Source organism: Sciurus carolinensis, chromosome 5 (genome assembly GCF_902686445.1).
Source record: "Sciurus carolinensis chromosome 5, mSciCar1.2, whole genome shotgun sequence".
In the NCBI taxonomy this organism is placed as follows: Eukaryota; Metazoa; Chordata; class Mammalia; order Rodentia; family Sciuridae; genus Sciurus; species Sciurus carolinensis.
The window spans coordinates 165,285,340-165,300,787 of NC_062217.1; the positions used below are offsets into that span (position 1 = coordinate 165,285,340).

Here is a 15,448-nt window from a genome sequence, read left to right on the forward strand (position 1 = left end):
ATGTTAAATTACTTGGCACTTGTGTGGCTGGGACCATCAGCAGACAGGAGCATTTCAGCAAGAATCTATTTGCAAGCTAACTGTAAAGTCTTGTCGTGGAGCTGGGTATTCAAAAATCTGCAGGTAACAATCACCTGGCTATATCAGAGTGAAGCCTCCCAGCAGGTTTATTAAGATTGGCCGGTTCATCTTGAAACCAAAGGCTGCAGGACTCCAGGTGTTGCTCGGAGGTCATGACTCCACATTTCACCAACATTATTGATTAGGATGTTTAGAGGTGGGAGGTGGTTAGGGTTAGGTAAGCTCCTCAGGGTGCAGCACCCACGATTGAATCCTGGTGGCTACAGAAAAAGAGACAGACCTGAGGACATATGCACACTGCGTCCCTTATCTCTCAGTAAGTGACATTCTACACCACCTTTGGATTCTGCCAGCAAGATGGCCATCACCAGTTGTGACCCCTTGACTTTGGACTTCGAGAACTATGATCCAAAATAAACCTCTTTCATTAAAACTTATCTAGTCTGTGGAATTGTGTTATCATGACAGAAATTGGACTAAGACAGATGAAAAAAAGTTTTTAGAAATGAGTTGACTTCAAACAAAACAATTAAGTCAATAGAATGTAGGTGGTCTACATTCTTTGGGTAACATTTTTAATGTCAAATTTGGTAACTACTGGAGCCACTGATGAAGGGACTTTCAAAGTGGAGGGAAGGTGAACTGGAAGCCTCAGCCTCCAACCCCCTTTCAGCTCCTGTTTCTCCTCTCTGGGAATCCTGTGCGCCTGAAATCACCTCTTCCTCTGTTTGCACGGTCCTTTGTGTGTGGCTACACAATGGCCTTCTTCTATTGTGGAGGTGACTGCCTCCCCACTTGCTTTCCTTCCTAGTGGTGGGCTCCCTGGGGAACTGTCTTGTACTGCCTGCAGTGCCTGGCACATAATAAAGTTTGCAGAAGAGAGTAAATGAGAGCTTGAAAGCTCTATATCCAGCTGCTTCCTGAGAATCCACAAGCTGAGACGCAAGCAAAGGAGGGAAACTCCAGTTCCAGCAGGATTCTGAATGTCAAAGTGATTATTCAGACAAAGGGAACCCACATTTTAGGATAAAGATAGGTTGTGGCTTCCCAGAAGAGCAGATTCCTATTTACAAGGACTCTGACCCAGGAGCTTTGCCCATGGGAGAAACAGGTGCCTATAGAATAAAATTCCCTGTTTCTTTTGCATTTTTGGTTCTGCTAAAACTGAGTGCAGTTGCCTTCCGGGTATTTCCGTCCCTCTCATTCTTACCAGTACCTTCCATTTGGACTTCTATTCTTGCTTTCAGCTGGTTTTCAACGATTCCCTTCTTAGCTATTGATATTTAATAGATTATTCTTCCTTGAAGCAAACCCATTTTTCAAGAGGACTGTGAATTGTTAATACAGTTAATTGAAAGGAATGAAGCTATAATGGTGGAATTATGGACCAGAAGGGAAAACCCCCTGTAGTCTGAATCATTTAGTCAACTCCCTGCTTTGCCTTGTTCTGTTCACTCTGGCAGCCAAAGAGAACAGTCACAATCATGTCGTGCCTGCCAGCCTGAGGCAACTAGAAATCAAGTAGCAGTCTCTGAGTCAGCCTACTGGGTTCAAATTTTGGGCCCTTTACCTGTTAGTTATGTGACCCTAGGCAAATTAAATATCTCTATCTATAAGGTAGGATTATTCCCTATCTCTTCTGGAGATATGTTCATTGAAATAACCCAAGAAAACAGCAGAGGGCCTGGTCCCTAGTTGAGGATGTGTAAATGCAGTATCTTAATTTTCTCATGGAATCACAGATACTTGACCTGCAATCATTTATTTTATAAGCAGGGTGTATCACCCTGTATTGGAGGGAGAACTGGACAGGCTAACATCTTCTTGCTGAGTGATCTGCAGGGCTTATTTATTCTCTCTGGGTCTGTTTCCCATCTGCAAAATGAGGGGCAGGGGAAACAAGGATTTTGAGGGTTGCAAACACAAATGTCTATAGAGGCCAGACAAGTAAAATCACTGGAGATGTGGACTGATAAAAGAGTGGAGGGGACTATGGTTAACTAAAGAACTTTGTTACTCAGAGTGTGGTCTATTGATCTGGAGGATTCAAAAAATGCCAAAATTTGTTGGAAATGATGAAATTTCATACTCCAGAACTACATCAGCATTTTTACTAGAATCGGCATTTGTATGAAATCACCAGGTGATTTGTAGGCACAAGAAATTTCAAGGATACTATGGAGTATGAGCCATCTAAAGGTATTAAAATTTATTATTTTTTAAAATGTCAACCGAATAAACTTCGGGCTGCATCAGGCCTCAGGCTGCTGGCAAGTGCCCATTAGAGTTGGTGGGTTCTAATATGCTGCCAGCTTTCAAGAGACTTTCTTCCAAATAGAGTCCCTTTCATCATAAATTAGTGCTCTGGGCATGTGGATAGGTGGCTAAGTCCAGGGACTGAGCTGCTCAGAACAGTATTTCCTGAAGCCCAAGGTGCCTAAGAAGTTATCTGTTCAACTCTCTGACTTCTGACAGGCAAACTGCCATAGGCCCTACTTTGCAGTAAAGTTAGGCCCACTGACCCAAATCCAGACACTAGGAAGTGGTGGCAGGAGGGTATTTCCACCAGAAAAGAAGATAATCCCGGGCTGCTGGAACCAGCGACCATTCCGCTGTCCAAGGCCCGGAAAGTTTGTTCTTTATATTCTCCATGCATAATTGCTCTCCGTTTCTCAGGGCACCTCCCTGCTATTTCCTTGCAGCCCTGGTGACAGAAGGTTTCCTCCTTCTGGACAGAGAAGGCCCACAGCCGCCTTCAGAACGGATATCCGGCCCGCAGCACGCAGAAGAGGCAATGGCCTCATTGTTCCCGGGGCCAAACGGCCCCGCCCCCAGCCCGTAGGACACTCGTCGTAGACCCCAGGTGACTGGAGAGATCTCATTTGGTGAGGCTTTCGGAGGAAGCAAGGAAGCGGGGCTGAGCCCAGAACGGAGTCTGCCGTTCCGAGCATAACAGTGGACGGAGCTGAGCCCTAAGATAAACAAGTCGGAATCTGAATGCATTTCCACACCGGCTCGGAGCTGGCCTGGCTGTTGCTCATTAACGCCCCACAGCGGACTCGGGCGATCCCGTCTGCCTTTGCATACCCTCATCTCAATGAGTCTGAGTGTAACGATGATAGTTGGCCTGCGGGCCCGCGAGCGCACGCAGATTTATTAGCAGAGCGCACCACTTCCCACGCCGGGATCCCCGAATCCCCGGCGCTGGGGGCGCGGCCCGCGTAGACCCGCCACCGCCTGGGGGCGCTCGGGCCGCGCGACCACGGACGCGGGCACCGGGAGGCTGGCGACTCGTGGAGCCCTTCCCGCCCTCCGAGGAGACAAAGTGCACTTTTGTTAGCTCGCTGGCTCATGTGCGTGTGCGACAGCGGGCAGTGGCTGGCGGGGGAGCGGGGCTCAGCCCCTCGTGGGCCGGCTGTGCTCTGAGAACGCGGGTTGAGGCGCGCGGCCGAGCCGACGGTCTTCCATCCGAGCACGCCCTGACCCGCACGGCTCCTGCCGGGCCGCGGCGCTTCGCCCGCCGCCGTGGCCTGTGGGCCCTGGGCAAGGAGTGAAGGGGGCGAGCGAGCCCCCGCCCCGCTCGGCCGGGATGCGACCGACTAGTCGGCGCTCGCAGCCGTCCTGAGGCGCTTCTCGGGATCCCGCTGCCGCGCACCCGCCCCGCCCCGTGCGGGGCCAGGACTACAAGTCCCAGCAGGCCCTGCGCCGCTAGCGCCGCGGCGGGAGGTGCGTCCATGCCGGCGCCTGCGCAGTTAAGGGGCCCGAGCTTGCGAGTACCACACCCCCGGGAGGGACGGAGGGGAGGCTGAAGCATCCGAAGCATTAAAGCATCCGAGGGAGCCGGAGGGGAGGAGAATGGAGTGACAGAGACACGCGGAGGGTGGGGGGTGGGGGGGAGAGTGTTGAGGGAGGGGGGAGGGGGGACACAGAGGGAGGAAGAAGCGGCGGCGGCGGCTCCTCTGTGCAGAGGGGGAAAACTCCGAGGGCTCGGAGCAGGAATAATGCGGTAGGCAAGGCGGGCTGCTGGCTCCCGGCTCCGGCAGCGCGGCGGCAGCCCGAGCAGCGGCAGCAGCAGCGGCAGCGCCCCAGGCGCTGACAGCCCCGCCGGCCGGCTCCCTCGCTGACCGCCGACTGTCAATGGAGCTGGAAAACATCGTGGCCAACACGGTCTTACTGAAAGCCCGGGAAGGTAAGCGGCAGGGCTGGTGCGTGCCTGGCGCATTCACCGCGGGCCAGGGTGCGGGTGTCGGGCGGCGTGTGTGCTGGGGCTGTGCGCGTGCAGGATGCCCGCAGTGAGTTGGTTGCGAGCAGGACATCTCCGAGAGCTGCTCTGCAAACCCTTCAGGGATCCTACCCTTGAACTCAGAGAATTTGAACTTGGGCGGAGAAGGTTGCAAGGATTAGGATGCTGAAATATTCCCTAGTTTCCAGCTCAAACCCTACACATCGTGCCCTCTAGGCAGCTGTTGAAAGGTCAGTTGAAAAAGCATTCTTTCGGGGAGAGCAAATAAAATAGCTTTTCGAGTCTATCTGAGATGGTCTTGTGTGAATTGGTGTGTGTGTGTGTGTGTGTGTGTGTTTGGGGGGGTGTTGGAATTAGCAGAAGCCGAGTCTTTGCCTGTTCAGGCTGTTGATATAGACTATTGCTGGAAACCATCCGCTGGGAATGTTTCTTAGGGAAATCCCGTCGTGTGGAAGAAAAGCTTTTAAAGGCAAAGTGAGATGTTGAGAAATTAACCTGTTCGTGGATTAACCAAAGGACGACTATGTAAATCACTAAATAATTCAGGGGTTCAGAGGTGGTTATTACTATTTCTTTCTGAGGTCAGGAGACAGATAAAACTGAACTATTTGGTTTGGGCTCGGTTAAGAAAGGTAAGTGTACTTAGATGCCTTTTGGATGCAAATCATGAAATTTCCTGCTTTTAGCTGTCAGGAAATGTCATCTAAATGGTGTGGATAATATCCTAAGTCATACCTATAAACATATTTTGACTCTTCTTTGATATAAAAAAAAGAAGAAAAGTGGCCCAGAGACTTACATGCTTCCTAAAAGGCTTGTGTGTACCTAAACATACATTTTGAGGAATACCTGAAATTTATGTAACATCTCTTTTGCCAAGATTCAGGCTCTGGTGTGCAGCTTTTTTATAAAAGGGGAAGTGGTTTTTTCCCTTTCCTGGGAGGAGGCTTATTTGATACCCAAGGTGGAAGACTGACTAAGTAAGATCTTGACTTTAGAAGGATCCTCGGTGTGCAGCCCATGAAAATGCCATACCTACTTCTTAATATTTTCATTCACCCACTTTGATGAATGAAGGAAGAATTTCTGGCCAGCAATAAAACGATCCATGTTTATCCAGCCCATTCCATCCCTTGTGGCTCCGTACATGCTGTGCGGGTAGGTGATGTACAACCCGCTGTGAGCTGGGTTTCAGCAACTCAACCTGGTTCTTGTCGCACTTTCGCGGTCACTTGTCGCTCCAAAGCAGCCAGCAGCCACCCGGAAGGTTTGTTTTGAAAGCCCCAAAGGGAGGCAGTTCTTTGAAAACCCTGAGCAGAGTTTAAAATATGCAAGTCCGTCCCCCTCCCCGCTTGGCTCAGCTTTGCTGTGAACAGACTTTAAGGGGAGACTGTTACTTGGTGACTTCAAGTTCTAAGGCCTAAGATCTTTTTGTTTTGTTTCTTCCCCACCTAACTTGATGTGTTTAGTGAACTAGATCAAGGTGTCCCCACTGGACAGGGTCTCCCCTGGACCAGGCATGCAGTCCTGAAAGGGGAAGAAGGGGTGAGAGCCCCTGCCTGCAGCCTTTGCAGCCAGCCACCTAGTGGTGGGACACAGTTGTACATCCCAGGGTCCTAGGGCTGGGAAAGTTTTACCCTCCCTCCATTCTGAATTTCTTGGGAAATCTTTGTGTATGATAGTGCTGGAGGCCTTACAAGTTTCACTGGTTCCTCCTGTTGCCCAGGGACCCTGCTTCTCAGATTTGCTGTGTTGGACCTTTGTTTGCATGGAGGGATGCTCTTTTCTTCTCTCAGCATTTGGTTGCTACTTTTAAAATGGTTTACTTAGATATCCATTATCCCCTCCCCTTCCCCTTCCCGGGTTGTTCTTCCCAGTGTTTTTCTCTGAAATGAATTTTCCGGCTGATATTTTTGCTTGTCAGGTTTCCAAATAGGTTTTTTCAGTGCCTTAGGGAGGGACTGCAGGCCAGAAGCGTGTGGAATGACTGACTCCCATTGGGGCAGAAGTACAGTGATTAGAAGTGCTTAAGAATGTGCCTTTCACTTTTTTTCCTTTTAAAGTCTTTTTCAATTTTGCAGTGAGGTTTCGCTAGTCATCTCATGGTGAGAACTAGCTCTTGATGATGCCTTTCAAAAGGGGAGAGAGGGCTTTGCCTATAAGGACGCTGGGATTGACATGAATGAGAAATTAATTATTTACACGGAGGCTTCATTTTAAAATTTGCATTCTCCCCTTTCTCTATTATTTCTAGAGAGAATGTGCAATTTTAAGTCCTTCTATTTAATAAGGGTTGGGCCATTATTACAGGCTTAAACCCATATATCCTAAACACTGTGGAAGGTTTTAGAAGTAAAAGCAATTTATTTTTCTCTTTGCAGTGCTCTATTTGGGGTTATTCTATTAAATTTAGTATTTCTCCACATAACCATATTACCTACATATTCAGAAATGAAAGCTTCAACCAGGTTAATGAAATAGCTAACATAAACTTTATAGGACATGAAAAAATCTGAGTTGTTTTAAAATGTTTAAGAACACTTAAATATTCTTGTGAAAGGTTACAGATGAGAAATATAATTGGCAAATGTGCAATTTAATTTAGTTCACTTAACAAAATACATTGTAAACAATTTAAAATGTGGCTTTCAATTTGTCCCAAACAATAGAGAGACCTTGAAGAAAGACACACTTCGTGAATGCTGTAATTTATAGTTGTCCATGTTGGTGGGTGACTTTGGAACCTATCATTTGATATTATTATTATACATTCTTTTTTTTTTGCAGTACTGGGGATTGAACTCAGGGCCTTGTGCTTGCGAGGCAAGCACTCTACCAACTGAGCTATCTCCCCAGCCCTATTATACATTCTTAAAGGCAGATGACTTGTAAATTCATTGTACATTCAAATTCTTACCACAATAAGACACATCTAAACTAGAAAGCATTAATGAGGCAATGAAGTAGAAAACCAGTAAGTGGATTAAAGTAAAAAATATTCTTTTTAAATAATTAGAAAACAGCAATCAAGCTTCACCTTGTGACAATTGTTTTAAAATAAGGAAAGACAGAGATCTAAGTTTAAAATTCTAAGTCCACTGAAATGTATTTTGTGGGCTGTTTTTTTGTCCTGATCTCATAAGAAAACTTCAACTTGTTCACTCTTAGAGACTGTAGGTTACTCTCCTAAAAAATGGTTAAGGAAAAAAGAAATAAGTCGAGACTGAATTCATGCCAATTTATGGAAATGAGCTAAGTGATTAAGCATTTAATGCAAAAGAGACCCAGACTTACTCTTCTATCTATTTACATTTCAGAATTTCAGAAAATTGGCAGGCAAGCTAGTGTTGAAATAATGTTAGCAAAAAGAGTGTTTGCAGAGTGCCTTTTGTGTGTTTCTTTTTGATTTATTGTCGCAGTAAAAGTTTGATTTTTCCTCACAGTCTAGATCTGCTGTCTCACTACCAAGGGAACATTGTCAAGAAGAAACTTAGCAGGGACCCACCTTTCCTTTCCTTTCAGGCCCTTAGTAGCCATATCTGGTCAATAAAGATGTCAAAAGGCGTTTTGATCACCTTTTCCTGAGCTTGAGCCTAGCAAGCACCCAGTACAGGAACTGAGAAGTCAGGACGATGTGATGATTTTGCCATTTGTCACAAGAATATGCAAGAATAATTTTCTCAGATAACTCTGTGACTTGTTGGCCTGGATCTTCCTGATGATCAAGATTAGGGACTGGAGGGAATGTGGAACTGGGGCCAGGGGAGAGGTTAGGGAGGGCAGCAGGAGGGAGTGAACTGGCATCCAGCCCTGGGAGGAGCAGGCTGGGCCTTGGGTAGACCTGACATTCCACAGCAGGGCCAAAGCCAGCGCCCACTACCCCACCTCTTTCCCCTGTACCCCTTGTTCCCTTGCAGAATTTCTTCTCACCAGTTGAACTGAAACACGACTATAGTAAGTGATTAGTGCACTGAGATGTCTGAAGCTCACAGCCCCCTAAGAGCTTCGCTGGGGAGGCAGACTTAACATCCTCCTACCTTCTCCCCCCTTGCCCACCCCTGCTCTCCCCTTCAATCTTAAGGCACAGAAGAGCAACAGCTTTCATCCTGGCAAAGGCCACTCAGCGTGTGAAAGCGTCTGGCCTAATAAACACAATGCTGTTAAATGAAACTGCTTTTTATTTTTTTGTGAATTTCCTTTTCAGTACTGACAGCTTGGAGGTAGAGAAACCAAAAGCAATGTTTTCAGAAGACCTTGCTTTCTAAAAGAAAGTTTTCAAATGATGATTGTAGTTAATCTAGCTGCCTGTTTTATAATCATCAGATAAAGGCCCACAAGACTCTCGTCTTTCAGTAGCTTAGCTGCTTCTTGTCAGATTCTAAACTCTAAAGAGCATGATTCTTCCAGTGCCCAAACTAATCCTTGTTTAAATTATGTCTTCAGAAGCCATAACTCTTGTAGTGGCTTGCTAAATGATACCCTTGGGTCTGCGCTGAAGGCTTTAAGAATTCCCAAGTGAATTTCAGGAACGGCTCTAGCACATGACTAAATTCACCTTTTACCAAGGACCATTCAACCCATGTCTGGCAGAGCTCAATGTTCTTATGAAACCATTCAGGAATATTTAACGTTAACATTTGTTAATATTTGTTTCTCAAGATGAAACATAATATTTAGTCATTTTTGAAATTAAAAAAAAAAAAAATCTTGGGCTGAGGGTATGACTAGTGGCAGATTGCATGCCCAGCATGTATGAGTCCCTGGGTTCCGTCATCCCCAGTACCACCACATACACACACAAAAGGCTGATGATGACAAAAAGGTATTATTGCCATAAATCATGCCATTCAGAGGGGAACTTGAGAAAACAACAGAGAATCACTAGCACCAGGGGACAGGCTGAGAAGACAGTTAAGAGTGCCTTGAGTCCCTCCACCTTCACCTTGGGCCTGGCCCTTCACGTCAAAATAGAATAGTGAGGACAACGGGTCTTAAGATGTGATTTCAAATGATGAAAGTAGATTGTGGACTTTAAATATAAGGATAATTTCTACTTGAAAATATACCTTGTTTTACTTAAGTGAAAAACTTTAAAATTAACATATCTTAAATATCGACAGGATTTCTTTTTCCAGGTTCCTTTTGCTGCCATTCAACCCTGGAGGAAGCATTCCATTTCGTATAAATCATGTTACTTTTTAAAGAGAAAGCACTTACTTCCTGACTGGACCCGCCTCCACCCCCATTTCTCATTTTGAGAAAATGGCTCTTGAATTGTCTTTTGAAACTCTTACAAGGGTAAATAAAGGCCTTATTCATTCATTCACCATTTGATTGTTTAAGAACCTTGGGCAGAGATGGCACTTTGGGTGTCAAACACAGCAGGAGATGCAGTTGGGTGCCACCAGTAACTTTTTTTTTTTGTGGTGCTAAGGATTGAACCCAGGGCCTTGTGCTTGTGAGGCAAGCACTCTACCAACTGAGCTATATTCCCCAGCCCCCACCAGTATCTTTTTAGCCTTTTTAAAAATTTTAAAAAATTTTTATTTATTTATTTATATATTTTTTGTGGTGCTGGGATCAGGGCATTTGCATGCCGGGGAAGTGCTCTCCTACTGAGCTGCATCCCCAGCCCATTCTTACACTTTTAAACCTATGTAAACAAGATGTGAGCCCAAGTGGATTTTTTCCCCCCAAATGCTGAGGCTGACTGTGACTTGAAGTCCATGGACTGACTGTTGTTTGAACCCTGTGGCTGGGGAAGCTGTATTGACTCTGCTGTGCCTAGAATTTGGACAACGACTGGAGGGCCAGTATGTGATTTAAGGATAATTAAAAGGTCATTCTTGAGGGATGGGCCTGAATCTGCAAGGCAACTGCTGATTTTCTACACCATTGTGTTTTTATGAAGGTTAGTCTGTACAAATGGAAACCACTCAAACAACAGCAGGAAGACCCTTTGGGTGGCCCAGGCCATGATCTGGGAAGAAAGCTGGTGTGGAGGGCTGCTTTCCACCCAGAGCTTTGGTGCCTCTCCAGGCAGAGGCCGGTGCAGGCTTATGCACGGTGATTCTGGTCTGGAGAGTGTGGCAGAAGCCTTCCTTTCTGTGTTGGGGTTGGGTTAGGTATGTCCTGTGACTGATCTGTCACTGGGGGTGACCTGAAAAGATTAAGGCATCTAGGCCTCTAACCAGTGCCTGTCCATTTGTGGTATCTACTAATTGCATGGCACTGTTCAGATTTAAGTAAAATAAATAGATAAATAATAAAAAGCCAGCTCCTCAAGTGTACTAGGCACATTTCAGCATTCATTAACCACATGAACGAGGGGCTGCCATTGCATACAGGGCAGTCTAGAACATTCCTGTCACTGCAGGAGGTTTGTTTGGATGGGGCAGCTCTGGAGTTTTATACGGGACTGAGTATGGTAACCCCATAACTTCTGATGTGAAACACGGGGGAAAGATGAGAGGAGGGTGGGAGATGGAGACAGGAGAGAGATGGAGGAGGGGAGCAAGAAAGATGAGAGGGGAAAATGGTAGGAGGGAAAGAGAGAACTTGGGAAGGGGAATTGGGAAGAGGCCCAGGAAGGGAGGGGGGCTGACCAACTTCTTGGGACCATTTCACCTAAGAGGAAAATGCCATTTGGGCACCATGTGGGTATTGATGGTGGTAAGCTGCCCAATTCCTTTCCCTTCCTTTCTGTTTTGTTGTTTGTTGTGGTGCTGGGGATTGAACCCCAGGCCCTGTGTATGCTAGGCAAATGCTCTACCCCTGAGCCACATCTGCAGTCCTCTGTTTTTATATTTTGTTGAAAATGTTGCCTAAATGGAGCAATGAACTTTTCTGATTCAAACTAAATGCATTGTGTAGACACATACAGACCCCATGTTCCTCCTCAAAACTCCTAATATGAGGATATTTTTGAAATAGTCATTAAGAAAAAACAAGTTGTGTAAGGACAGCAGATCCACAGAAGGAAGAAAAAGAAACTTCCACAGACTTCAAAAAAGTGATCTAAAATCAAGGCGAAAATAGGCAAAACAATTTGAAGGGCTGCCACTTCTTTCCAACAGGACAGACTGAAATAAGTAAGACCAGGAAGAAGATGTGTTTGAAGACGTCAAAGACAGACTGTTCTTGTAACCACTTCAAAATGGTTTCTCTTTCAGAACTGTTTCTTGTGAGATTTGAAACATTTTAGCAATAGCACACTTATAAAGGAAAGGAAAACATTTGAAACAATTAAGCAGTTAGTTGCTTGTTCTTCAGCGTCCAAGCCAGAGGAGCTATTTGAAATTGTGCCAGAATCCACTGGTAACGTCCTCCTGACACGAGGCAGTAATAAATCAGGCCATTTTGATAGGCCTGGCCATGTCTCTAGGAACTTGTAATCTGTGGAGGATCAATATTTTTTAAAAAGGCAATGATGACATGAACCTTTGAGGACAACTTCTGGGACCTGCATCGAAAGCAGAAGAAACTGTGATGAACAGATAAGAACATTCCTGCGTCTAGAGGGAGCAGAGGCCAGAGGCAGCCAGGCCTTGGCTGAGTTAGGCCTTCTCAGCCTCCATTTCCCGAAGAGTACTCACCCCTGCCTGAACCGATGGGGAGCCCAGGAGCAAAGAAAGGGCGTCCAAGGTCATTTGAGCTGTGAAGTTTTTATGAACCATTTAAGGTAGATCTCCCTTACTCTCCAAAGCATCTCCATGACCAAAACAAATCTCTCTTCTCCCCTGTAATAACATAAGCCAAAAACCAAACTCATTTTTCAGGGTTTATGGTTTTTAAAATATAAATTCTCTTGAGGTTGTAATTGTGGAAGAGAGTAGATCTGTGTCATAATCCCTGGGAAAGGAGACAAATTCGGAACCTAATTTTCCTCACAGATCCTGATTTGAGAGCAGTTGGGTAAATTAATCGCTACTAGGTGTTGAATGACTGATAGGTGAGTCTTTGCAGAAGGTGTTTCTGTTTTAAAAGTGCAACTGTGTATCAGCTCAAATGAGTCTGGATTGAGGGGCAGGTGGAATATGTATATACCCTGTATATATGTGCACACATGCATAAACCCGTAAGGCTATAACCTTCCTGGAGTCCCGTTACCTGAGTTCTTGCTCCACCTTTACCCCTCCTCGTAATGCATCAAATGTGCAAGGCTAGCCTTTTGGTATTCTTCCTCCTAGCCAGGCTAGTGTCCAGAGACTTGTCCCTAATGGACAAAGCATTAAAGCAGGTGGGTGGTGGTGGTGGGGACATGATGGGAGGTTTGGTGTGGGCCATGTAATTGGCAGTGGTGCTACTTCCTTTTCCTGGCAGAACTCAGAGGGACAGTGGGTAGGCTAGTTCCAGCTTGGCATGGGCAGGTCACATCTGCCCCACATGCCCTTCTGACTCCTTAGGACAATCCTTGCCTTTAGGTACCTAAAGGCACCCAGTGGTGGCATCTTAGCTGAATGTCCAGGTTCTGCAGCTTTCTTTACTTAATAAGAAAGTAAAGGACTAGAGTGGGGGAGGTGGGAGGATTCCTCTGCCAGAGTCTCCTAGAGAGAAGGCATGAAGCAGCCTTTTTCCCCAGAAAAGCTCTCTCAGGGTTAATTACTTTCCATTTTTTAAAGTGCTATCATCTTTGCATTTAGAAACATGCCAGCCTGTGTGAGTGTGTGTGTGTGTGTGTGTGTGTGTGTGTGTGTGTGTGTGAGTGTGTTGCATTAACTTTAGCACCTTTGCGAGGCAAGGGAGTCTCTAAGACTGTGGACTTCCTTGGGGGCTGTTGTCGGACTCTGGGATACTGGCCAGGAGGTAGCATGATGTCACTGACTGATAATGAGGGGACAGGAAGTCAGGCCTTTGATCTGCTCCTGCAGAGGAGGTAAAACTCTGAACTTACCCACCTCAGGAAGGGAAGTGGGGTGAGGGATAGAATTACCCAGCTACAGGATGGAGAGCGCCCAGCCGGGTTGTTAGCCTGCATATTTGATTAAAAGTCTTGTGAAATCTCATTTGAAAATGGAGTACTATCTTGGCTGAGTCTTAGCAGCACTTCTGAAATGGAAACAAGCTGAGAAGAGTCAACGAGTGGCCCAGGAAAAGCAGTTTTAAATGGTTGATGCAGAAATGTGTTCTACTTGCTCAGTGTCCTTGGTTAATGTGCCTGGGAAGAGCATGGAGGGATGTACAGATGGCATCCCATGAGAAGGAACAAGGTTGGGAAGGGTGGGGTTTGGGGCGAGGGCAAAGAACTTAGCTGTTAACTTGAATGGCAAAGGATGCCCAGCACCCACTTTTTCAAAGGCTCGGTGCTTTGTGGGCGGATGCCACTTGGTCTGTGGCCACAGGTTAGGGGTGTGCCTGGGACATAACAGGTGTTCAAAAGTTTCCAGAGTGAGTGATTGGTGAGAGTGGAGAGAGTAATATCTTAAAGAAAAGACTCTGGTGGTATAGTAGATAGTTAGGAAATGTTTTGACCTGGTTAAGAAAAATTAGCTAGGTGTGGGGGTGCATGCCTGTAACCCCAGCAATTAGGGAGGCTGAGGCAGGGGAATTGTAAGTTCCAGGACAATCTTGGTGACTTGGAAGACTCTGTTGCAAAATAAAAAATAAAAATAAATAAATAAATAAAAATATGCTGGAGATGTAGTTCAGTGGTAATGTGCCACTGGGTTCAACCCCTAGTACCAAAAAGGAGGGGAAAATAAAAAAGAAAAAAGAAAAAAAGAAAAAGATTGATGAAGGGTCGAGGGCCAATAAGGAAATGCTTTCTAAATGTTTGTTTGGCAAGGTCCCCCGTGAGTTGGGCATGTTTTGTTTTTGTTATTTTGGCAGATATGAATGTTTGCATTTGACCAAACATTGGAGGTGATGGTTCTCCCTGTTTCCGAGGTTCTGTGTCAGTCGCAGGAGGTGCTTCCTGCTGATGACACTCATCCCTGGTTTGGCCCATCGAAGGTCTGTGGGATGTGATCTGCCCGTGCTTCTCACACCACTAGAATGAGGCCAGCAATGGAAAGAAAATGGGAAATGGAGCAGCCATGCTTCCAGACCCAGGAATGGCTCACGACCTGGTATTCAAAGGATGTAATCCTTAAAGAAAAATTGCCTTTCTGCTCATGGGCAGGGAGGCTGGATCCAATTAAAAACAAGGAAAACGTATGTTAACTCGAAGGAAAAATTTCTAAACAGTCAATTCTGTAATCTCTCTGAAGGGGAAGAGGCCAGCGTGGTGGGGCTTTATGAATGATGCCAAACCCTGTGATATATAATAATTAGTAACCGCTGGTTATCCTGCCACATGCTTCTTCTCCAAACCACTAACCATTGCTCGGGGTGGAATGCACCAGGCCTAGATATGTCCCCAGATGTCTTCCTTCAGCAGAGTCCAATTAGAGGGAATTTTTAAAATGAAAGCTTAATTCTTTAGAACAGATAGCAAAATATAAATTACGGAAGGAAAAGCCTGACTTCCTTGGACAGCTGACTGGGTTGCAAAGGTGAGGCCCGGGCTTGGGGTTCCTTCAAGTACGCTCGTTAGTTTACCATTCGGTGGCTCTCGGGAGGCTGGCTGTTTTATATCATGGTGCCTGGTGCTCTCACTCATCTTTTTGGTAGTTTAAAAACATTTCGGGAATGACTGTGAGAAGGTAGAGGGTTTGAGAGGCCCAGCAGAGTCAAGTACTTCCTGGGTAAGGGCTGAGACTGGAACCTGGGTTTGGAATTCGTCGCCCTGAGAGGGCCTGTGCGCTCCACCTCCCTACATGGGCTGTAAGAACGGGACCGTTCAGAGGGAACAAAATTCTGTTGGGAGGAGTCCTGAATTGGCTTCTGCCTCTTCTCTAGTACTACGAATCCAGCATCGGGTTGGTGCTTATTGTGTACTGAACACTGCTAGCCTCAGAGAACAAGATGCACCTTGAGCATCTTTGTTCTAAAGCAGAAATTTAAAAATTATCAGGCTCATTGAGGCTGTTGTAGTATTTCGTATTTCCAGTTCTGTATTTATTCTCCATTGTTACAGATAAAGAATCAAGCTCGAGAGGTGAGTTGTGTACCCCAGAGCACCCTGTTATGTTAGTTCCAGAGCCTGGACCCAGTGCCACACCTGGTCTGACTCTCTATTCCACC

The 15,448-nt window shown here is 46.0% G+C and overlaps 1 protein-coding gene across 1 annotated transcript in view; it reads left to right on the top strand.

Annotated features, from left to right (window-relative positions):
* Positions 1 to 4,007: 4,007 nt before the first annotated feature.
* The window catches only part of Grk5 (G protein-coupled receptor kinase 5), a 193,651-nt gene continuing 182,210 nt past the window's right edge, over positions 4,008 to 15,448 (top strand). The window contains exon 1 of the mRNA XM_047552297.1: positions 4,008 to 4,270. Within this exon, the coding sequence (XP_047408253.1) occupies positions 4,219 to 4,270 (52 nt within the window). The 5' untranslated portion in view covers positions 4,008 to 4,218. The remainder of the gene's footprint in view (positions 4,271 to 15,448) is intronic.